Below are 24259 nucleotides of genomic sequence, written 5' to 3'. Positions count from 1 at the left end.
GTCCTTGCTCTGCGGGGCTCTTAGCTGCACCGTAATCTCTGTTGGCTGCTCATGTGAGATTGAGAGTTGAGGGAATGTTTGGCTCCTGAAGTCCCTTCCAAAAGCCCCAGAAATCCATGCAGCAGTTTGACTACAGTTGTTCTGAGTCAGAATATGGCCAGTAGTCTCTCGTGGCTCATAATATGGTAAAGAATCCACCTGTAATGCAGGAGACCTGGGTTTGAGCCCTGGGTGAGGAACATCCTCTGGAGAAGGGAATGGCTACTTACTCCAGTATTCTTGCCTGGAGAATTTCATGGACAGAGGAACCTGGTGGGTTACAGTCCATGGAGTCTCAAAGAGTTGGACACAACTGAGCGACTATCACTAACGCACGCTATACAGACATGGGGCAAATATATTGTTGACAGACAGTCTGTAAAGCACCCTAACCTCTTTGAATCTTTTCACTCTACCTATTCAGTCTAAAATAAATCAGGGACTGTTAATTTGCTTTTAGTCTGTTTCCAGAATTAAATTTTAAATTATTGCTCCCTTTTTCCTTAGCATAAATAATTGAAAATTAATTGCACAGTAGCATGAATATATACAGTATTCTAAAGTTTTGGGCACTGAGCCAAGTTGGAAATTCCCTGCAATTTTTCTGGCTTATATCATGCATTTGAAGAATGTTGAACCAAGATGTTTTGAGGAAGTAAATTACTATGACTGTTGAATGTGACCTGGAAGGAACTGAGGAGCAGTAGAACTGAAAATACAGTTGCTGATTTTTTTTTCAAATTCCTTTGTTAGGCATCTGAAGAAGCCTCTCTCAGGGCATTGGAAAATCTGATGACAGAGTTTTTCCATGACTGTACAACCAATGAAAGGAAACGTGAGATAGGTAAGTGAAGTCCTAAATTGTAAAGAGTCATTTATGACGGACAGACCCCAGTGGGAGGAAGGAGGTGGTACTCTCGACTGGTCAAGCCTGAATGTCTCCCCTTGAGTTCTGACTGTTTTTTGCCCCATTCCTGCTGGTCAGTGACTGGAGGGGTCTACAAACCTAGCTGCAATGGATGTAGTCAGCAGAGCCCACTTTAATCTAGAGTGATGGATTTTCTTTCCTTTGGCCGTATGTGGAAACCCCTCCCCCTGCGTTGCTCTTAATTTCAACAGTGTTGAACTTTTATAAGAAGTCTGTGACTGAATTAAACAGAAAATCTCATAAAAAGCATTAAAACAATCTTACTTTTGGTGTGTAGAAGTCTAGCTGAAATCTTATCTAGTACCCAGAGATCCTTTTAATGGGTATTTACCTCCAGTTCTTGCTTTTTCTTTATTGCCACTGTTATCCCTCTCCTTCTACAACTTTTGTTGAATAGAAGCTTCAAACAACTGAGAGATGTAGGTATGATAACTTCAGGTCTTCTGGGAATCTCAGCACCTTCTAGAACCTCTTTCTGAATTTTATATTCATCTGCATGCACGGTGTTCTTTAGAGCATGCTGTGCATTAGAAGGGTATTCCAGTGTGAGATCTCTGCTTCAGAGACAGGCTGTCCTTTGGTCCTAGAGTAGTCTTTCTCTCTGTCTCTCCAGGTCTTCACTTAACCCCTGAACTTGAAGATGAAAACTGTTTTTCCTGATCCAAACCAGCAGGCTTGCCCCTGCATGTCTCGCTGTTCTGCACTGACCTTCATTGCTTTCACTTCCTTGGAGGCATTTTTCTGTGTCTGCAGGACTCTGCAGAGCCATTTCTCTGGCCCATGTGGCTTCTCTAAATTATGTTAGCCAGCTAAGTGGTATGGCTGATTTCTGCCTTCGGTCCAAAACTTGATTAGGGTTTGGATTTTCAGGTGGCCAGTCAGTAAAACTTTGGCTGCAGTATCCTTTGAACATCACGTCAGCTCCTGGAGGATGCACCTTCTTATCGCTTTTAACTTTAGACGTGGTGGTCTCTTTTGGACCTCCCCTGTATATGCCTTTCTTTTCTAAGGGAGTGTGCTATAGGGAACCAGAGCATTTATCAGTGAGGGATACTGACAGAGCTGGGCCCAGTGGATGACCAGGCGTCTGGCTCAGAAGACCCCCTTTGCTTGCTTCCCCAGGTTCCCTTACTACTCCGTTGTGTTGATGCGACTACTGCTCCCATAGTGAGCCCCTTATTAGTTTCATGCTACCAGAGTACCTTACAGTAAAAACATCACTGGTGATTTTTACGAAAGGAGGTGAGGGATCTTTCCCTTAAATCAGTCTGTTTTATATTCCAACACAGATTTCTCTGTAGTCCCGTTTTTAGCTTATAATGGACATGCTTTTGTTTTTCTCTTAAATTTCAGTTTGCAGTGCAAATGTTATTCATCTTCAGTGTTCATGCATTAAAAGTGGTATCATTTTAGCATGTTTGTATTCTAATCTGATTTTAAAGTAGTTTTAAATAATCAGATGCTACAAATGTCTAATTTAAATGCTGGCTAAGGGGAATCCGGGGGCTCGGTAACAGGCGTGCCTTAGTTCAGTTCTCTTTGTACCTAGTCTCCGTAGCTTTATTTGAGTGTGTGGGCTGGAACCACTTCTTGCTTCTTTTTTGATGTCTTAGAATAAATTACTGTCTCTCCACGCTAGGTAGGGGAAAGGAGGGAGACCTTTTATTATAGGGGTCCCATCCACCCTCCACCAGAAATGTGTTATTAGTGCTCTAGAGACAGAGCTGATAGCAGGGAGCCTCTGGAGACAGATTGGTCATTTTTAAAAGTGGAGAAGGCTGAAGCATCAAAGAGGAGCAGGGATTTGCTTGGGCTCAGACTCAGCGAGTTAGTGACAGAGTCTAGAACAGACGCCAGAGCTCCTCATTCCCAGTCAGATGTCATTGTCTCTGGTTGGACTTCACCTTTGGGGTACATGGAAGGTCTGCCTGATTATTGTAAGAAGGCACCATCAGCGTGCTTCTCTGGGGTTTGTAATGAGACTGCCCTGGTGCATTTAGCCTGAGTGGTGGGGCACTGACCCAGTGACCGTAGGATTAGGATGGGCTGCTCTGCTTGCTGCTTTTCCAGGGCTTTTGAGAATCTCTCAGGGTCATTGCCTTTGTATTGTTACCCACCTTGTGTTTTGTTTTATAACCCATGCAGCATAAAATATGACTTAGGGGCAGCATGTCTGGAAGCACGGTGATAGAGTCTTAATGCTGCTGTCTGTCCAGCAGCCTCAGGAGGAGGAAAACCATTTCCAAGTGATTTGAGGTAGACAGGGTTCCTGGAAACTCCCATGGTTGCTACTCTTTATTTACTGACTTTTTGGTCGTATTTTAAAATAAAACCAACTCACATGAGGGGAGTTAGCCATCTTGAATTCTCTTGCATTTTTTCCAATCCTGTATTTATAAGGTTAGTCTTAATTTTTCTTTTCCTACTTTTCTAGCTGTCATTGTGTGTGTGATTGTATGTAAGAATAGTGTTGAGTGAGTGGTGTGGCTATATCTATCTTGTCTATCTATCTATCTTTCTGTCTGTCTATCTATCTAGATACATGTGTGTATAGCTGTACCCCAGAGGAAGTAAGTTACCAGTCAGCCATCATTTATAAGGTAAAAATGATATTCTTACAGCTGTCTGTCCACTCATTAGGTTAAGCACTTCAACAGTGAAAGTTTCTCTGCCTAAGAAAGTATCCATAGCTAGGTTATTTATTGGTATTTTAGACTCAGTGCTCATGGTCACCTTAGGGTCAGAAAAATATTGTATGCTTTGTCCTTTCTATCTTGAAGAGTCAGCTGGATATTGTAGGTTTTTTTTTTTTTTTTTTTTTTGGGGGGGGTGTCATTGCGTTGTGTGGAGAGAGGCATTTAAAAACATAATATGACAGCCCAGTCTTGTATTAATTTCATGTATTTTCATAGTTTTTTTGTTGCTCTTTAACTTTTCCAGAGGAACTTCTTAATAACTTTGCTCAGCAAATAGGAGCCTGGAGATTCTGCCTGTATTTTCTCTCCAGCACTAGGAATGACTATGTAATGATGTACAGTTTAACGGTTTTTGAGGTAAGTTGTCGATACTTCTATACTATTCTGAGGAGTATTTACATTGTAGTCACACTGCCTTGTCCTTGGCCCTGGACTTCACTTTGGATGTGTACATGAAGCACACGGGCTCCTTCCCATGTGCTGCCTTTGTCAGGATTCTCTCTCCTTGACACCAAAAGGTGAGATGGGGTAAGGCTGGGAGGTCTTCTCTTCCCTGTTATTATTTAAAAGAGATAATGAAAAGCAGTTTGGAAGGAAGGCTATTGTCCATTATACCATCGTCCCAACCACAGAAATCTTCATTTTAGTCAACCCTCTTCCAATCATTGTCTTCCAGTGCATACTTTTTTTAAAAAATGTAATTATATAAAAAAATTAATTATAAAATCACATTGCTCATGCCATGTTGCATTTGGTCCCTCCCTTCCTACGCTTACTTTTTTATAATATTCCTTTAAGTGATTGTACCTTTACTCACCAAACTGCTCTCCTACCTCTACATTAAAGTTGTTTCTGTCTTTATTTTTAATGGAGACAATAGTGTAATAGAAAGGTTTTGTACCTGCCCTTTTTTGTTTCCATTAGATTATGTTGCCAGTTTTCCCAGAAATGAAGTTGTTGTATAATAGAATTTGAATATTTTATTATTCTCATTGCTAGATTGCTCCAAGCCTTTGTTTAAAAGCAGAGTTTCTTGTTTGAAGGAGATAGCTGCTGTTGGATGAAAGCCAGTTTGTTTTGTGTTAGGTGGTGGTGGTTTAGTCGCTAAGTCGTGTCCGACTCTTGAGACCCCATGGAGTGTAGCCTGTCAGGCTCCTCTTTCCGTGGGATTTCCCAGGCAAGAATAGTCGAGTAGGTTGCCATTTCTGTCTGCAGGGGATCTTCCCAACCCAGGGACTGAACTTGCGTCTCCTGCATTGGCAGGTGGATTCTTTACCACTTAGCCACCAGTAGGTTGTTAACTTAAAAGACGTGTGCTTGTTTTTCAGAATCTGATCAATAAAATGTGGCTTGGGGTCCCATCTCAGGATAAGATGGAAATCCGTAGCTGCCTGCCCAAACTCCTCTTGGCTCACCACAAAACCTTACCTTACTTCATCCGGAACAAGCTCTGCAAAGTGATTGTTGACATTGGCCGTCAAGATTGGCCCATGTTCTACCATGACTTTTTTACTAATATTTTACAGGTAAGGAGATACTTAGAGAAACCTGATCTTGCAAATAATTTGTTTGTAGGAGTGATTCTTTTCTGTCTGGAAGAGGCATTTTAAGACTTTTTTAGACCTGCAGTGGTGAGGGCTCTGTGGGGTTGATTAGCTCATTCACTTAAGCTTTGTTCTCCAGATGGATTGTATGTTGGTGCAGTTGGGAAGGTGGGGAATAGGGAGCCCCAATTGCTGTGTTAACCTCTTGTGAAATTTTGTCCAGCAAATATTGGAAGCCCTGTTAGGTGCCGCGCCAGGTGTTGGGTGCCAGGATGAAGTTATAGTTTAGTGGGAAGATTGCTGTGCAGTAATAATTACCCCACAGTATGTAACGACTGCAGAAGTATGCAGAGTGTGGTGGTGACATGGCATTTAGCCTCATGGAACTGAGTGTTGAGTTTCCAGTGTTGCTGGTGATGCGAGGTGTGAAGTGGTAGAGTGAGAGGCTGGGCTGATGGGCAGGCCCAGGGCAGGAAGGGCCTTGCTCTCACAGGGGGCATCGGTGTTTAATTCATAGTCCTTTCTTGAGGACTGAGGAAAAGTTTGGGAAAGGAAAGTTTGTTGCTGCATGTAAGCTTTCTCTGGTTGCAGTGAGTGGGGCTTACTCTCTAGTTGACGATGGGTGGGCTTCTCATTGCAGTGGCTTCTCTTATTACTGAGCACGGGCCCTAAGGTGTTTGGGCTTCAGTAGTTGTGGCACACGGGCTTAGTTGCCGCACAGCATGTGGGAGTCTTCCTGAAACAGGAATCAAACCTGTGTTCCCTGCATTGGCAGGCAGATTTTTAACCACTGGATCACTAGGAACGTCCAGATGCATGCATTTAGTAAACTATTTGTTGAATACCAGCCATGTATCAATACTGATAACTAAGCACGTGGGGGGATATAGTAGTGAACAAATCACGTTCATGGAGTTTATAATCCCATGGGGGAGGTGTCAGTAAGCAATAAGCAAATAACTTCTTCAGGTAGTTAGTAGAAGTATTGTGCGAAAACTAAATCTTGGGTGAGGAGGAGGAAATATCAGGGGTATTATTTAGAGGGGATGATCCTGAAAGCCTTTTCTGTGAAGCAGACATCTGAGCAGAAACCTGAGTGGAGGTGATGGAGGGATCTACGTAGGCGTCCAGGGAATAGGAACAGTGTTGTAGGCAGAGGGAATAACCGCGCAGAGGAGCTGAGGAGGGCAGGAGGCAGGAACCTGGAGTTGGGGGTTAGGAGGCGAGAGGCTTGCTGGCTCTCTGACACACTTGCCTTCTCTCCAAGTTGGAACGGACTTGTGGTTGCCCTCCATGTTCTCTAAGAGGGAGCCAGGAAGTCCACGGAGATGGAAAGGACCGGGAAGGTGGGCGTCTGAGTGGATCCCTTGGTGGGTTGGTCATGGTGTGTCCTGCGTGAAGCAGCAGTGGAACGTGAGGCAGACAGAGAGCCGAGGCCTGTCAGCAGCAATGAGGGTGACCCCTGGCGTGAGGCAGTGCCTGCAGGATCATTTCCTTCGATGAAGAACAGGCATTTCTTGTCTGCCCATGAGATTTAATTGATGACAATAAATGAGAATTTGGAAGAGCACTTTTAGGTCAGGTGCTCATAGAGATTCCAAAAGGGTAGCTATCTTTCTCTCTTCCCCGCCACCTCCCTCTTCACACCCTTCATAAATGACTCCTTTCACCTCTTGCAGTCCTCATGACTTTGAAACATCCCTTTGTGGAAGAGACACTGAACCAGGAGATGGTGATTTTTGTCCCAAATCACCTTGACTTTAGCAACTCCTGCCACTTCTGTGAGCCTCCATTTCTTTCCTTGTAAGATGTGAGGATTGGACTAAGTGATCTTTAAAATTCTTTCCAGTTGTCTTATTCTCTGCTTATCCTTGCATGACAACCAGTTAGTGGTATGAAAGCCATGTCAAGAACCACTGGTGCTCCATTGCTGACATTTCTTTTTTTTTTTTTTTCATTGCTGACATTTCTGATAATGATGATAAAGTAAATCTTTTCTGCAGGTATGAGTAAACAAGATCAAACTGGTTCTGGAATCAACTTCACCATTATATGATCTTCTGATTAAACCATCTGAAAGGTGGTTTTTTTTGGGCTTCGTATCCACAGGGGTCCTGAAACCAGCCCCCTGTGGATACCGAGGAACGATTGTACTTCGCCGGTTTACCATTAGTCAGCCTTCTTTGTGCCTTAATTAGCCAGACACTCTGCTCAGAACTGACTTTTTCCTGGCAGTTGATCCAGTCCCCCGTGACAACTCCCCTTGGGCTGATCATGTTGAAGACAACTTCGGAAGAGTTGGCTTGTCCCCGTGAGGACCTCAGTGTTGCTCGGAAGGAAGAGCTGCGGAAGCTACTGCTGGACCAGGTGCAGACGGTGCTTGGGCTGCTGACAGGTGAGTGGTTGGGTGGCGCCAGGAGGCAGCGTTCTGCCTGCAGACGCCTGAGCGCAGCCCTGGAGCTCAGAGTTGTTGAACTTTAGCTGTTACTGAGACGGAGCGTGAAAACAGAAAGAATGTGATGCCGTAGTCCCAGCACCCAGCCCAGTGTCTGGCACATGGGAGGAACTAAAAAAATGTTTGTAATTTATTTTCCTTTTCAAGTCTCCCCTTATTTGAACCTGCCTATAGCTATGATTTGGAGAAGAAAATGGCAACCCACTCCAGTGTTCTTGCCTGGAGAATCCCAGGGACCGGGGAGCCTGGTGGGCTGCCGTCTGTGGGGTCGCACAGAGTCGGACACGACTGAAGCGGCTTAGCAGCAGCAGCATAGCTATGATTAGTGAGATATAGACCGAGTCATGGGAAGGTGATTGAAATACTGATGACTGCATTCTAAGTAAGGCAGGTGGCAGGCACTTTATTTAAGACAATTTGAATTTAAATCACAAGAAGTTGGAGGAGGATGATGTGAACGTTTCTAATACTGAGCAGGGAAGTGAGCCCAGGTGTGGAGTTGGAGCCCTATATAGCGTTTGTTTTGTCATCTGGGCTGTTGTACTAGAGCCTCGTGATGAGGAGCAAAGAGTAACAGCAAGCAGAAAGCAGACTGCAGAATGAGAGAGGATGATAGGAGGAGAGCGGCGCCCCTGCGTCTTGAGGGCAGCAGGGTGATGGCTGTACCTGCTGAGCTCCTGGTGGAGCTTCGGGTTCTGAGACGCCTGAGGCTTTGGGCTCTGCCAGGTGGTGAGGCCAGGCCATGCTGCTGAGGAAACAGTGTAGGGAAGGGAAGGGTGTATCCAGCTTTTTGACCCAGGATGCTTCTTGGATGTCTAGGAACTTTTTTTTTTGGCATGTGTTAACAGAAGTGCTTAGCATGTGGTGGGCACTTGAAAGTGGTTGTCAGAGTGCTTGATTAAAAAGTAAACTTGTCACTTGCACCCCCCCCCTGCCCCCTCATCCTTCCCCAAATCTCTAGGAGGAAACCCAGACCTCAGAGCATTTATTCATTTGAAGCATATTTATTGACACCTACAATTAGATGTTAAATTTCTAAAGTTAGGGTCCATGTGTCTTACTTGTGTGGGCATTAACATTTTTTGAATCAAGATGTAATTCATGTATCATAAAATCTACCATTTTAAAGTGTAAAGACAACTCAGTGCTTTTTAAGAACCACAAGGCTGCGCTGCTAGCACACTGTCTAGAACATTTTCGTCACCCCCAACCCTGCTACCTCTCAATGGATTTTCCTATTTAGACTTTTCATGCAAATGGAATCATAGAATACATGATCTTTTATGTCTGGCTTCTTTTACTTAGCATGATATGTTCAAAGTTTTCCATGTTGTAATATTAAATATTTTGAGAACAAAATATTTTCGAAAGCTTTTATGATCTTGTTATGTACCAGGTTCTGTAAGGAGATACAAAGAGTGCTGAAACATAGTCCCTGCGCTCTTGTAATGTGTACTCTACTAGGGGAGAAAGATAATGCAGTGAGTTATGGTAGTCGTGTTTTATGTGCAGGCAAAACTGAGCAGGGAAGGCTTCCTGGGAGAGGTGACAACTGAGTGAAATTCTGACAGACAGGTCGCAGTTAGTCTGGTGAAAGGTCAGGTTGGATTGGAAGGAGGAGAGCAGGTCAGAGGTTGAGAAGGAGGTCACTTGAGGAGGGAACAGCTAACAGTGCAGCGTGATGAAGCCTGTGCGTGGGGTGGTGGTGAAGCCAGATTTGGAGAGCAAAGGCCCATGCCGAGATTGCGTGGGATGGTACATGATGAGGAACATGAGAAGATTAGTGGCAGCTTTGTGGGAGAAAATACATTGAGTTTGGAGTATCCAAGTGGTGTTGTTCAGAAAAAGCAGTTAGAGAGAGAGAGAGAGATTTTTAAATACTGATGTTGGATCAAAGATATCAATACATCGTTTTTCTAAATCTGACTTTTTTACATATTGGGTTTTATTTCTCTGTTCAACTCAGTTTCTCCTTTCTTGGTAGGTATCTTAGAGACTGTCTGGGACAAACACAGCGTGACTGCTGCAACCCCACCACCATCCCCGACCTCAGGAGAAAGCGGTATGGTCTGCAGCACACACATGTTCCTGTTTTTAACTGCATTCGGGGGTCTCAGCAGGGTGGCAAATGCTTATCTGTGCCATATACAGATGCAGATTCTTCCTTAATCTATTTTTGGCCTCTCTGCCCTTGTCTTCTGAGTAGCTGTCTTTCTTACTTCTTAGTTCCTTATAAGTACTTTCTAATATAATATTCTGAACAACATAGTTTGTTTTTCCTTGCCTATCAGGGAGATGGGACCTTCAGCTTATGACTGCCGTCCCTCCTGGCTTTTTTTTTTTTTTTTTCCTTTTTCTTAAATTTCTTGTCTGTGTTGTTCCTGCTGAGGTTGGTATGAACCTGTGGGCGTGACAGGTCTGCTTTGCAGGTCTGCATGTGTCAGGTCATAGGAAGTGGGTGGCAGCCTGAAGGAGCTGACGTGAGCCTGTAAAGTGTTTTCTTCTCCATGGACTCAGGGAAAAGTCATGTTGGTCTGGATGGATTGGGGACCAGTGTGCAGAGATCAGCAAACCTTACTTCAGATTTATTTAATAAAGTGGGGACATATTTACAGTGCCCATTAAATAGTTTACTGGTGGCTTAGTATTGTTCCCAGTATTAATATCTGTTTCAAAAGTCAGAGTGCAGTTCACCTAAAAATGGCTTCTTTCAAGGATGGATGGAAAGAGAAAATTGTGTCTGAGCAGGAACTTTTAGTTTCAAAACGGCTTCTGTTTGTACCAAGTGATCACAAATGCTTTTCAAGTAGAGTACATCCTGTGAAGTAGCACGCTTCTTCCTCTACTGTAAAGGTTGATGTGGCTAATGAGAAATGTTTCCTCATCTTTCTCTTCTACCTCAAGGAAATAGGCTGTTGTAATTGAACAGCTCTGAGTTCCAGCGATTTCATGTAGCCTGTTGTTAGTATGTGGAAGTAGAAATTCTTGCAGTTACTGTACAACTGAAAATATATTGAGGTTGAATTGAAAATGTAATTGAAGTTCTGAGGACTACTCACAGTTTACTAATTTATTCCACTTCTATTTATCATACCTGGATTAAAAACTGTTAAGAGTCTTTTGTCATACTTTTTAGATAAAAACTGTTACAGAGTTCTAAAGATACTAGAAGCCTACAAGAAATTGAATTTTATTTTATTTTATTTTTTTTAAAATATTTATTTATTTATTTGGCTGAGTCAGGTCTTAGTTGTATCATGCGGGACCTTTCGTTGAGGCATGCTGGCTTAGTAGTTGACGCATAGCGGTATGTGGAATCTTTGTTCCCTGAGAGGGGATTGAACCCATGTCCCCTGCATTGCGAGGTGGATTCTTAACCACTGGACCACCAGGGAAGTCCCTGAATTTTATTTTTATTTGGTGGCAAATCTTCATTTTCAAGTGGATATCTATCGCTTCTCGGCCTTTTGGCTAAGATCAAGTGCAAAGTGGATATCTGAGGTGACTTAGCAGATTTATATTTTGAAATATTAAATGATTAAAGAAATTGCAAAGATGGAGAGATTTGATTTTATGAATACATACCTTGAAATCTCTTGCAATTTGGTTGATCTTAAAATTTGACCTTTTGGGAATTCCCTGGCAGTCCAGTGGTTAGGACTCTGTACTCTCACTGCAGAGGACCCAGATTCAACCCCTGCTTCGGGAACTAAGATCCCATAGCCTCGAGGTGCGGCAAAAAAAAACCAAACAACTCATTTCAATAGTAATTTGCTAAAGTCAATTCTTTAGGTGGTTGAATACTAGCTTAGTGTCATGGTTAAGTGAACAGCAGCAGTTTTCTTTAGTTAAACTTGTTTTTCTGAGATTGTTTTCCAATCCCCAAAGCTGTGCGTGTAGTTGACTTCTTTCAGGTACGTGTTCTGAGCTAACTCAGTTTATACTTTGATAGACTTTTATTTCCAGGTCAGGTTGGGGAATATTAGATAATACAAATAATAAATGCTTGTCTAGGTTTTGTTTATGAGGTTAGGTGAAATAAAAACTCAGTTAACGTTTCCGTATAAATAAAACCTTAAAATATGATGCATACTTTTTGAGAGTTGCCTCTTAGGCACTATTACAATTTTTAAAGTCTTGCATTTTAGTATTTGAGACAAAGCAAAATAGTTGAGGCTAGTGGAGTTAAGTAAACTTTTAAGCTGGCACGCTTCCTCTTCAAGGGAAAAAAACAGAATTACATGTTCACTTGTTAACTCTTTTTCTCTTTATGACAGTTGCAGGTGAAGTCATTAGGTCTTGCTTCACTATTTGGGCAATGCTGATGATTTAATCAACTTCTGTTTTGCTCAATTGTCTTTGTGCCCTTAAGACACCCAGTTAAGTTGTAAAACTTCTAGAAAATTCTTTAGCTCTTTTGACTATCAGTTCAGTTTTATTGAGGAAATTCCTTCTGAGAAACTGTGGGACCCAGCGAGTAGACCAGATAATTCCTAAACACACTGTGAGCAGTTCCTGCCAGACTCTCACTGCCCTGCCCAACTGCCCATCAGACTTGGTCTTTTTTTTCGTATACTTTCTTGTAATATCATTTTCTGTCTGATCATTTTGAAAGAATAAAACCCAGGGACTAGTCCCTGCAACAACTACTCTTAACAGTCTGGAGGTAGAAAAAGTTTTGAGGAGTATATGTAGTTAATTTCTCTGAATAGTTCCCCCAAATTGCTGACTCATCTCCTAAACTCACCTCACCAGGCCATAATTCTGTGAAGTTGATGGTGGTTTTTTATCTCATTTACTAAAAAGGAAACTGGGGTTTATGGTGGTGGTGGGTGGGTAACTTGCTAGAGGTCACATCACCAGTGGAGGGTTGCAATGACGCAAACCATCATTCCAAGTTGAGGCGCACTGTCTCCTGAGTTTGCTGTCTCAGTCACTCTCAGCACTTCTGCCCGCTTCCTGCCTCCCTGGTGGAGTCCTGACTCTGACGCTTACTCAGTTTACCTTCTCTGCCCTTGGGTGTCCTCGTAGAAGAGCAGCTCTGCTCTGGGGAATTAGGGAGGGGAGGTGGATGTGCCCTGTCTGCGTGCTGCGGTTCAGCTTCCTTCTGCACTTGTGCAGCCTCAGCCCTCTTCCGTAGTTACTCTCCTTTTGTCCTTGCTGCTTTTTGCTTGGAAAATGGGAGGGTGGGAGTGGGGAGGAAAGTGGCTAAAATGGAATTACATAAATACTGTGGTTCTGAACCAGCTTTGATTGTTCTGTAGTAAAAATTAAGGGGCCAGATTGTCCTTGCCCACGTGGTGTTTAGTTTTAAATACGTGTGTTCAGTCATGACTAAGTTGCTTCAGTCATGTCTTGACTCTGTACAACCCTACGGACTATAGCCCGCCAGGCTCCTCTGACCATGGGGATTCTCCAGGCAAGAATAATGGACTGGGTTGCCATGCCCTCCTCCAGGGGAACTTCCTGTCGCAGGGATTGAAGCCAGATCGCTTTTGTCTTCTGCAGTGGCGGACGTGTTCTTTACCACTGGAGCCACCTGGGAAGCCCAGTGTTAAATATAGACCTGAACATATACTGTCAATGGAAAGTTTTTAGGTAAAGGTGTCTTAGCCTGAGTTGATTGTGACCAGTTTACACCTTCCTGGTTTTTTTCCCCAAACTCTTTATAAGTTGCACAGGTTCATGCACTTGCATATCTTCTCACCTGTAGAAAAAATGGGACTTGTTATCACAACTCTTGTGATCTTGTTTCCTCCTCCCAAGGGTTCCTTGAAAAGAGTTAGCCTCTCCATTTTACTGGACTGAGGCTATAGTTAGATCAGAGGTTCTCAGTTGGGGTGGTTTTGCCCTGCAGGGGATATTTGGCATTGTGATGAAATTTTTCTTTTTCTTTTTTTTTAAAGAAAAAGAGCATTACTGGCATCTGGTGAGTGGAGGCCAGGGATGCTGGTAAATATCCTACAATACATAGAACAATAAAGAATTAGCCAACCTCAGATGTGAGTAGTGCTGAGGCTGAGAAACACCTAGTAAAGGTAGAACGGAGAAAACATGTGGAGTTTCAGTAAGGAAGAAAATGAAGAAGCCAAGGAGATCTTTTCATAAAAGCCCATTTACAAGTGTTCCAACCATGTCTGAGGTACTCCCAAGTTAGAAAATGTCCCAGAGTAGCTCACATACTACTTTGGGCCTGGGTGCCTGTTGCTGCCGGGGCCTGGCCCATTTCGGGGGCGATGAGGTCACTGACAGGTTTTTGTATAATCAAGGAAGTAACTTGTTAAAGCTCTTAGCTTTGCTTTGGAAATGCTGTGGCATGAAGCAGAGTATCTGTTCTGTGGTGACTCTTTTACTGGGATTCAAGTAATAGTTTTGTTAAAAACTCTTCTTTGATTTACTAAAATTCCCCTGAAGATTGAGAGTTGAGTAAACTGTTTTTATCGAGAAACAACATTAAAAGATACTTGTTTTGAGGGGGGAGAAAAATCAGAGATCATCCTACATCATTATCAGTAGGTTGTATTTACTTTTGTGTAATCTTGTTCAGTCTTTGTTCTTGTACTGATATCTTTTTTATAGTTTCAGTCATGGTGGACACACACTATTTTACATATGACTTTAGATCTTCATACTTTTCTATATTTGAACATTAGTTTCTTGACTCTTCATTTTTCCTGGCTGCATCATCTTTCCTGACTTGGCTTCTGGGAAGGAGCATAGGCTTTGGGTATACTAGGACCCAAAGCCTTAGTTTTAGCTAGACCTGGGTTTTAGTTTCAACTCTGCCTCTGACTAGCTGAGGAACATGGGGGAAATGCCTAATTTATCGGTGTTTTAGTTATTCTAATATCCTTGTGGAATTCCATTTTGGAAAAATTCTGAGCTGAAGAATAGGGGCCCCTTTTTTGTTTTGAAGGCCAGAATTTATTTCTTTTCCAGAAGGTTCAAGAGGTTTTAAAAAAGGCCCAGGGGCCCAAAAATGTCTGGGTTTAATATAAGATCATACTGAGGTGGTGTTGATTGGTTCCTCCATTGCTAAAGCCTCAGTTTGATCCTGATTGATAAATGCCCTGATAATTTTAAGAGTTTTGATTTCCTCTGACTTTGGCATGTTTTATAAAGGGCTATTCCATGACCCATGTTCCATGTTTCATGATGAAAGAAGCAATACCAGAAATAGTCATTGATAGAGAGTCGGTTGTGTGACTCAGGTGGATAGCCACCACAGCAGTCAAAATTAATTAATCCAGTAACAAACTGAAACGTTTGCTGATTCTTGTTGAACATCCTTCTGCATTATTCTGTGAAACCAGGTCTTCTGATTGTCAGCTTGGGTAGCTGAGATCATGATGAGTCTCATCTGGTATCGGATGCAGCTCTTTCAGAACAGAAAGCAGCAAACACCTTTCAGGATAGACGCCAAGGGGCAACTGTCTAATCAGGTATTAACAACGGAAATGAAAGTCCTTGTTAATAAATCACAGAAGCCTCATTTTAATGGCTGAGGAGATTGAGGCTGAGAAAGGTTAACCACTTTGTTCATATTAATCCAACATTAATATAAGGTGGCAGGTCTCAGTAGGTCTGGGGACCCCTGAAAGTCACCCCAAAACCCTCTCAGGGTCCCAATGTTCAACCATGTGTTCATAAAAATTGCTAAGACACGGTTTGTCGTTTTTATTCTCACTCTCATGAGTATACTGAAAAACAAGTTCATTCAGATCCTACATTGCAGTTAACCTTTAAGAAATTGGTACTTTTCAAATTTTATTATTAGAATAGCTGCCATTATCTGAAAAGGCCACTAAAATACTTCATTCTCTTTCAGTTTTATTATCTGTAAAGCTGGGTTCTCTTCATATATGTCAGTAAACAACATAGTATAACAGATTAAGTACAGAAGCAGATGAGAGAATCTAGCTGTCTTCTTTCAAAAGTGTGTTAGTCACCCAGTCGTGTCTGACTCCTTGCGACCCCATGGACTGTAGCCTGCCAGGTTCCTCTGTCCATGGGATGGGTAGCCATTGCCTTCTCCAGGGGATCTTCCCGACCCAGGGTCAAACTTGTATTTCCTTTATTGCAGGCAAACTCTTTACTATCTGAGTCACCAGGGAAGCCCCATCTTCTTTTAAGCCACACAGTAAAGAGATTTCCAAAAATGTAGTAACAGTGCTATTCTTCACATTAACGATTTATAGGGCAAAATATAATCTTTTTCATTTAAAAATGGCATTTATGATAACAGGTAAATCAGCTTAATTATTACTAAATGAATTAAATATTTGAAAATTTTCCAGTTTTAATTTCTAATGACAAATATCAATAGATATAACCAATATAAATGTGTTTTTGGTGTCTTCAATGATTTTATTTTTCTTCAATGATTTTTAAGAGTGTAAAGACTTTTAAAACCCCAAATATGAAAACTGCTGCTAAGGTAAAAAAAAAAAAAAAAAATTTAAAATGTAAAAATTTATCCAGTATTCCACCTTCCAGAAATAGCATCATTCCAGACCCCTCATTCTGCATAGATATAAAGGTGTAGAGTAAGCTGAATAAAAGGACAAAATGGCATCATAACACATATTTTTATTTTTTAAAGAAAAGTTATTTTTTATTTTTTGATTGCTGGGTCTTCATTGTTATGCTTGAACTTTGTCTCGTTGTGATGCTCGGGTTTCTCATTCTCATGGCTTCTCTTGTTGCGGAGCACGGGCTCCAGGGCGCACAAGCTTCAGAAGTTGGGGCTCACGTACTTAGTTACTCTGCAGCATGTGAAATCTTCCTGGACCAGGGATCGAACCCTTGTCCCTTGGATTGGCAGCTGGATACCCAACCACTGGGCCACCAGGGAAGTCCTATTTTTATTTTTTTGATAAAGACTATTTTAGTTTTACTTGAATTTAACAGAAAGTACTAAATGGAAGTAATTGCTGACCATGAGATACTTTTTCCACAAGTAATATTAGTTTGTAAAAGATACCTCCAAGGATAAGAAAAAAAAGATTATGAAAACAAATTTCTGACTACATGTTTTAATTTTAGTCCATATATTTTGAGGCTTAATGCTTGTGAAAGATGAGAAAGTTAACTAGCACAGCCTTCTATAATTCTTCCATTTGTTTAGTCTTGATTCTGTATTTAATTCAGTACTTGCATTAGACCCTTTGCCACAGCTTCTCCATTCTGTAATTCTTCATTTTTATTTATCTCTTTAGTTACATGGTCTCTTTGTTCATTATCCTTCCTAAGAATTTGTGGGCAATATATTATTTGAATTTTTGCATGTTTGAAGAAATGTCACCTTTCTTTATACTCAAAGGAGATCTTTGGGCTTAAGTCATTCTTTGCTCTAGAACTTGTGACAGTGCACCACTGTTTTTTGGCTTTGAATGTTACTGTGAAGTCTGAATTCAGGGTTTTCTTCTTTGTATATGTGCTTTTACTGCCTTCATTCCTTCTTTATTCCCAAAGTTTTTGTGTTGATTACTCCTTATTTTTTTTTTTCCCCTGGGGTAGAATAAGCCCTTTTATTTTATATAGTCTCATCTTTATTTCAGAAAAGACTTCTTCTTGTTATAGTTACTGAATGCTTGTCTTTTTTTTTTTGTCTTCTCTAATATCATAGCCATCTCCCCACCCCCAATTTCATTTTGTGTGATTTCCTTTAGTGTTTAGTTCTGTGCTCCTCAAAACTAGTAAGCAAGCTTAAGAATCACCTGGAGAGCTGGTACAAGCACAGCTTCCTCACCCCCCTAGGTTCTACTTCAGTGGGAGTGGGTGGCACCTGATCATTGGTATCTCTGACCAGCTCCCAGGTTATGTTGATTGTGCAGGTCCACAGACCTCACCTTGACTAGCCCAGTAGTTTCAAATTTTTGGTCCTCGGGCCTGTTTATTCTTTCTCTGTTTTTCAAATTGAGGTATTTAATATAACTGACATGGAACAGTGTTAGTTTCAGGTGCATAACTTAATGGTTTATATATACTTTGCAGAATGATCACCACATTCTGTTCTGTCAACAATAAATCTATTAACACCCATTACCACACATAGTTACAAATACTTTTCTTGGGGTGAAAACTTACTTTATACTCTCAGCAACATTCAAATATAGAATACAGTATTATAAACGATAGTCACCATACTGTACATCATATCCCCTCCCCAGGGCTTATTTATCTTACAGCTGAAAGTTTGTACCTTTTTACCACTCTCAGCCTGTTTGACCCACCCTCAGCTTCTGTACTCTTAAGGATTATTGAGGTCCTCAAAGAGCTTTATGAGTTTTATCTATTGATATTGAAACCGAGAAAATTTAGAAATATTTATTAATCCTTTTTTGGGAGGTGTCATTTTATTTCTCCTTATATATAAATTCATCTTGCTTTTACAGTGTATTGTTGTAATAGTACTACTGTTATATTGGTGCACATTTCAGAACATTGTAAGATTTTATGATGGCTCTCCATTGTGGCGCACAGGCTTTCTCTGGTTGCGGTGAGCGGGAGCTTGGGTCTCTGGTTGCGGTGAGCGGGAGCAGAGTCTCTGCTTGCCATGCGTGAGCTTTTTTTGTTGTGGCCCAAGGGCTTCTCTGATTGTGGAGCGTGGGCTCTAGAGTTCGTGGGCTCAGCAGCTGTGCCCCTCGGGTTCTTTGTGGTTACGTGGGCTTAGTTGCCCTGAGGCATGGGGTATTTTAGTTTCCTGACCAGGGCTTGAACCCATGTCCCCTGCATTCTTTCTTTATTGGAGTGTAGTCGATTTACATATTAATTCTTTTAAAAGTAACTATATTGAACTTGACACATATAAACAAATAATACATCTTAATGAAAAAATAACTTTCCAAAGCAATCAGAAATTTTTACTTAGAGTGGCGTTATTTTATAGTTTGTAAATCTCTTTAACATGTAGCTAAATGATAGATAACTTTTGCTTTTTCTTGCTTGTGGAATGTAGCCTCTGGAGAGTTCTGTTTTACATTTGAGAGATAATAAAAGTGAGAGGGGAAAATGGAATTCTTTTAAAAATAGTTTTGAATTTTTGAACCACCCAAAGGGGGTTCCTGGGGACTCTTAAAGGTCCCCGGACCAAACTTTGAGAACTTCTGCTTTGTACTAATGCTTTGTTTTTTTGTTTTTTAAGGAGAATTCTTTCTTAAGTTGGTTTGTAAGAGATTTGATGGCATGTATCTTAAAGCCTTTTGTGTTTCAGGTGACTTACTGAGTAACCTGTTGCAGAGTCCTAGTTCAGCCAAACTGTTGAATCAGCCAATCCCCATTCTTGATGCGGAGAGTGAGTATATCTGTTCCCTGGCCTTGGAGTGCCTGGCCCATCTCTTCAGTTGGATTCCTCTGTCTGCCAGCATCACCCCGTCCCTCCTTACCACCATCTTCCACTTTGCGCGCTTTGGCTGTGACATCCGGGCCAGAAAGATGGCATCAGTTAACGGCAGCAGCCAGAACTGTGTGTTGGGTCAAGAGCGAGGCCGGCTGGGGGTCCTGGCCATGTCCTGCATCAATGAACTCATGTCCAAGAACTGTGTGCCTATGGAATTTGAGGAGTACTTACTGCGTATGTTCCAGCAGACTTTCTACCTCCTGCAGAAAATCACCAAGGATAACAATGCCCACACAGTGAAGAGCAGGCTGGAAGAACTCGATGAGAGGTAATGAAAACAGGTGTGGCTTCGGCTGCACCCCAAGAACGGGCCTTGACTGTTGATCACGTTGTCTGCATAGTGTCCGTAATCCTCTTTGGTTTCAGAATCTGGGGCTCCTGGTGAGGAATGGAGAGGTAGGTATGGACCAGTAAGTCTGAGCTTAGCCAGGAGGGCTCGGGTGGTTAAGGGAAATAAGTTGAGGAGGAAAAGCGATTGTACATTGTACAGGTTGGTTGTCTTCTTTGCCCGTCCATCTCCTGTCCGCCCTTCCTCCCTCGTCCGCCCTCTTCCTCACTCTTGCCTGCAGGTCTGAGGTGGTGCAGGAGCGGGGACCGCTGCTCAGGCAGAGCCAAGCCCAGGAGAGGAGGCCCGTGGAGGTACAGGAGTGACCCTCGCCCTTCCTCGCTTGGTGTTGCTTCTTGGTTCTGACTGTTTGACTTTTCCCAAGTGAACGTCGTGCAGTGTATAGGAATGTTGTCACTGTTGTAAGTTTTACACCGCTGGCAAGGTTTCCTCAGAAGAGAGGGGAGATGTTCATGTGGGCAGACATCTGTGTTTCTTGGTTACTGCCCTCTTGAAAGCAGCCTAAAGTCACTTCGCCTGTCTTTGTTAAGGACTCAGATGACTCCAGAGTGAGCCGAGGCACCGTCTCGTTGTTTATTTCACTTATAGATGATGTCATTTGTGAATCTTACAGTGTTCATTCATGTGATGCTACTGCTGTGTAAAAAACAAGGGAAGATTGGAAGCTTATATATTAAGAACATTAATTTGACCATTCAGAAAGTTTCAAGCAGATAAATTATATTGAATTAGTAAATATTTCTAGATTGCCTGGGAGCAAAAGTTGTTAGTGTTTTAATCAATTTTCCTTGGTTTGTTTTTGTTGTTAAGCTATACAGAGTTAGGCCATTTCCTTTTCCTTAGAGTAAGCAGTGGGATATAAAATCAAGTGCCTAAAGTCAAGACGGTTCTAGTCCTTTTTAAATTTAGCAAGTTTGACAAGTTTTTCTGAAGTTGAAAAAAATTGGTATGTAAGAGTATTTTGGTTTGGTTCATCGTGAACAAGCTTTCTGTGAAATTTTCTTTGTATATTCACAAAGGAACTCATAATCTGATATGGTAATATGTGGGTTTATTTTGCATTATTTGATAATGGCTTTCTGTCTGAATTCAAAGGTATCAACTTTCAAACACACAATTGTATATGTTTATATCCTTTCTAGCTTTGGTTAAGTAAGGCTGTATCTTCATATGGTTAAAAAAAAACCCAACAGTTAACCTAGCAGCTTAACCAAGCATCAAATAGATATCAGTTGTTTTGACTTTCACTTGTAGTCTAATGTCTGTTACGGCTTACATTCGGGTGGTATAAAAATGTCATCATGGATGATGTATACTGATTCTGTCACGTGTAACTTTTGTGCTCTTGGTTTTATATTTTAATCCTATGCTTCCTCTTGCCCTGTGAAAGCTGAGAGGTGCCTGGGAGCAGAAAGGTGACGTGAGCAGTACTGTGTGCTTGCTTCCTGGCTCTGGGGTCCCTTCCCCCTAATTCTAAACAGCCAAGTCCTTTCTCAGTTGTTTAGGAGCTACTTAACCCCAGGTTTCTTGCCTCTTCTCCTGCTTTTTTTTTCTAACTTTCTACTGCTCATTAGCACCTGTACCAGAAGGTGGGCAAGGGAAAGAAAATGAGGTGAAATAAAATCAGAGTGTTAGCTGCCAAACAGTCTTGCCTGTATTCTTTTTAAAAATTGAGTTGGAGATGAAAATAAAATTGAGATTGTGTATCACATGACCTACGACTTTTCCTTATTCTTTTATGGGTGGTAGGGAATTGAGTACATATTCCTAAAGAGCAGTGAAATGGTTGACAGCTTTGAATAACCACATCAAAATGTAATAAGCAGAGCAAGGAATGAAGAGCTCGTGCTCTTGAGTCTTAGTGATTGAAGGCCTCAGAGAGAAGTTCTTTTGTACTTTTTCATCTCTTAAGAACAGTTGATTGGTGCCTTACTGTTTTTTAAGTGTTTGGCCCCATGGTCCTTATCAAACAAAGTAATTTTTTAAAGCTTCAGATAAACTTACCTGTGTGTGGCAGCCACACAGACAGATTGGTCACCCTCAGGTGCTAGGTCCTAGGAGCAATTTGGGACGTTTATTGATGGGCCAGTTTTGCTCTTCTCAGGACTAGTCTTCTTCCCCCTTATTATCTCATATATCTTTGCTTTAAACAAAAAAGCCAGCTTTTTGCAGTTAGGAGTTTCGGAATTGCTTTTAGCCAGCATATAATTTTTGGCTAAGGCCAAGTTTACCTTTTTTAATCAGTGTCTGAAATGTGATTTATGGAGGTACACCCATCTCATTTTCTAATCACCTTTTGGTATTGAGGGGCTTATAATGACAGTTTCTGAAATGTGAGAGTGATGACGTGCTGTGTATTTAATAACAGACATCTCTTATCCTTACAGCTGTGACCCACACTCCTCTGTGAAATGATTTTTGAATACAAATGAATTGGGAACTCCCTGTGATGTGAAAAGAAAGAGCACTGGATTGGGAGTGGATGGTGGTCCCATTCTTCCATGAGCTGGCTGAGTGACCTTGGGCCAGTCACTTTGTCTCTCTGGGCCTCATCTGTAAAATGAAGCATCGCTAAATTGTCCCTGAGTCTTGTCCAGCTTGAACAGCCCTCCTCCCTTCTGAAATTTTTTAGAATGGATTGGGATGTGCTGTGTTTAACTAGCACCAGAGTTAGAGGGTGGGGAAAAACATGAACATTGGGTTGCAAGCTTGAATAGATCTTACCTGGATGCCATGCCTTTTGTATAGCCTTGTTTTGTTTTGGGGTTTGTAGCACATTTGTTTTGATATTTTGGCCTCCTAGCAAAGAAAACCAGCCCTCCAGACGTGCCACATTGAAATGACAGCTGATCCGCCCATTGACCTTTTTAGTACTATTTCCTTTCCCTTTAATTGGGTCATAACACTGAGTTAACAAATGTGAGGATGCTAGCTTATAAGATGCCTTAGTAGATGGTGTCTGAGGATTAAAGTTGCTTTTCTGCTATGTTTCAGGTGGTAATGGAATGAAGGGTTGCCTGACCTGTAGGTAATTGTTGCAGGCCTTTATATTTTTAACTGAAAATATGTTATAAATCTGTATAGTTTCCTACTGAAAGAAATTTGGATTGAATTGAATTCTCCTCTAAGGAGGTGACTGAGTTTCTCACTGTCGCCTTTTGTCTTCTTGTCTTCTCTAGCTACATCGAGAAGTTTACTGACTTTCTGCGGCTCTTTGTGAGTGTTCACCTAAGGAGAATCGAGTCCTACTCCCAGTTCCCTGTGGTGGAGTTTTTGACACTTTTGTTCAAGTACACATTTCATCAGGTAAAGCCCTGGAATGACCCATATCCATCCCTTTCCCACCAAGAAGCCCACTTTGTTATTTTGGGGAGAAAGAACTTTATTTTATTTTGAGAATATTTACGTAGTGCTTACTATATGAAGATGAACGCCTTTATCCTTCATAAAAAACCCTATGAGGTAGGTATTATTATCATCCCCATTTTACAGATAAAGAAACTGAGGCACAAAGAATAACTTGCTGAGGGTCTTAGAGTTAGTGAGCAGTGTATTCAGAATTTGAACCCCTAGGGCCTTTAGCTGTAGTCTGTAGCCGTCACTAAGCCTTCCCACAAGGAGACGGTAGTGCAGCTTTCAAGAATTCAGTTTTGGTGGATCCAGTTGTTTCCCCCATTCAGCAGTTGTTTTTTGAGCTCCTATTGTATTTCCTCTTAAGCCAAGTCCTTTCTTTTCATTAGGATTTATATTTTGGTGACCCAGTATTTTTTATTTCTGTTTATATTTTAGCAACTTTATTGAGATAGAATTTATTTGCTAAGCAATTCACCCATTGTAATTGTACGATTCGGTGGTGTTCGGTAGACGTATAGACTTGGGCAGCCATCATCACAGTGCCGTTTTAGACCTTTCAGTCATGCCCTTTCACTTGTGCTCATTGGCATGTCTTTTTATTCCCTTTCATATAATTGTCTTTGTTTTTTTAAACTTTATTTTGTTTTGGGGTATAGACGATTAACAATGTTATAATAGTTTCAGGTAGACAGCGTAGAGACTCAGTGATACATATACACGTATCTATTCTCCCCCAAACTGCCCTCCCATCCAGGCTGCCCTGTAACATTGAGCAGAGTTCCCTGTGCTCTACAGTAGGGCCTTGTTACGATCCTTTTAAAAATAAGCTTTTTGGGGAGTTCCCTGGTGGTTAGGATTCTGGGCTTTTACTGCCATGGCCTGGGTTCAGTCTCTGGTCAGGGGAATTGAGGTTCCGCAAACCTCAAGGTGCAGACTGCCCCGCTCCCTTCCAGAGCTTTTTGTTGAAGGATTACACACATAAAGAAGTGTGTAAATCATACGTGTACAGCTTCATGAGGTTTCCCAAAATGAACAGAAATTTCCCAGGTAACCACCACCCAAGTCAAGAAATAGAATGTTACCAGAATCCCAGAAATCCCCTCATGTCCTTCCCAAATCCTCCCCAGTTCTGACTTCAGCAGATGAGTTGTGCCTGTTTTAGAACTCCTCTAAATGGAAGCATACAATATAGATTTGTTTGACTTTTTTCATTCAACATTATGTTTATGAACTTCATCTGTGTTGTGTGTGGCAGGAGTTTGTTCTCACTGTTTTATAGGAAGTCATTAGAAAAGCGACGCCACTGCCGATTTGGGCTACTTCCAGTTTCTGGTGGTCATGAGTCATGCAGTAAACGTTTGTGTGCCTGCCTTTGGTGACATACGTAACTCCTTCTGTTGGTGTGTACTAGGAATGGAACTGCTAGGTCAGGGAGGGCATCTGATGTTATAAATAGTCATTTTGGTAGTTTGAAACATGTAACTTCATGAGGCTAG

The 24259-nt window shown here is 41.7% G+C and overlaps 1 protein-coding gene across 4 annotated transcripts in view; it reads left to right on the top strand.

Moving 5' to 3' along the window:
- The window catches only part of XPO6 (exportin 6), a 105536-nt gene that overhangs the window by 31842 nt on the left and 49435 nt on the right, over nt 1-24259 (top strand). For all 4 annotated transcript variants that reach the window (XM_065924548.1, XM_065924549.1, XM_065924547.1 and 1 more), the window contains exons 2-8: nt 793-883; nt 3908-4020; nt 4992-5189; nt 7443-7602; nt 9647-9724; nt 18878-19331; nt 22589-22715. In XM_065924548.1, coding sequence (XP_065780620.1) covers nt 793-883; nt 3908-4020; nt 4992-5189; nt 7443-7602; nt 9647-9724; nt 18878-19331; nt 22589-22715 — 1221 coding nt within the window. The remainder of the gene's footprint in view (nt 1-792; nt 884-3907; nt 4021-4991; nt 5190-7442; nt 7603-9646; nt 9725-18877; nt 19332-22588; nt 22716-24259) is intronic.

Source organism: Muntiacus reevesi, chromosome 2, assembly GCF_963930625.1.
Source record: "Muntiacus reevesi chromosome 2, mMunRee1.1, whole genome shotgun sequence".
Classification (NCBI taxonomy): domain Eukaryota; kingdom Metazoa; phylum Chordata; class Mammalia; order Artiodactyla; family Cervidae; genus Muntiacus; species Muntiacus reevesi.
Note: the sequence above shows the minus strand (reverse complement) of the source record. Positions and strands in the feature narration are given on the sequence as shown.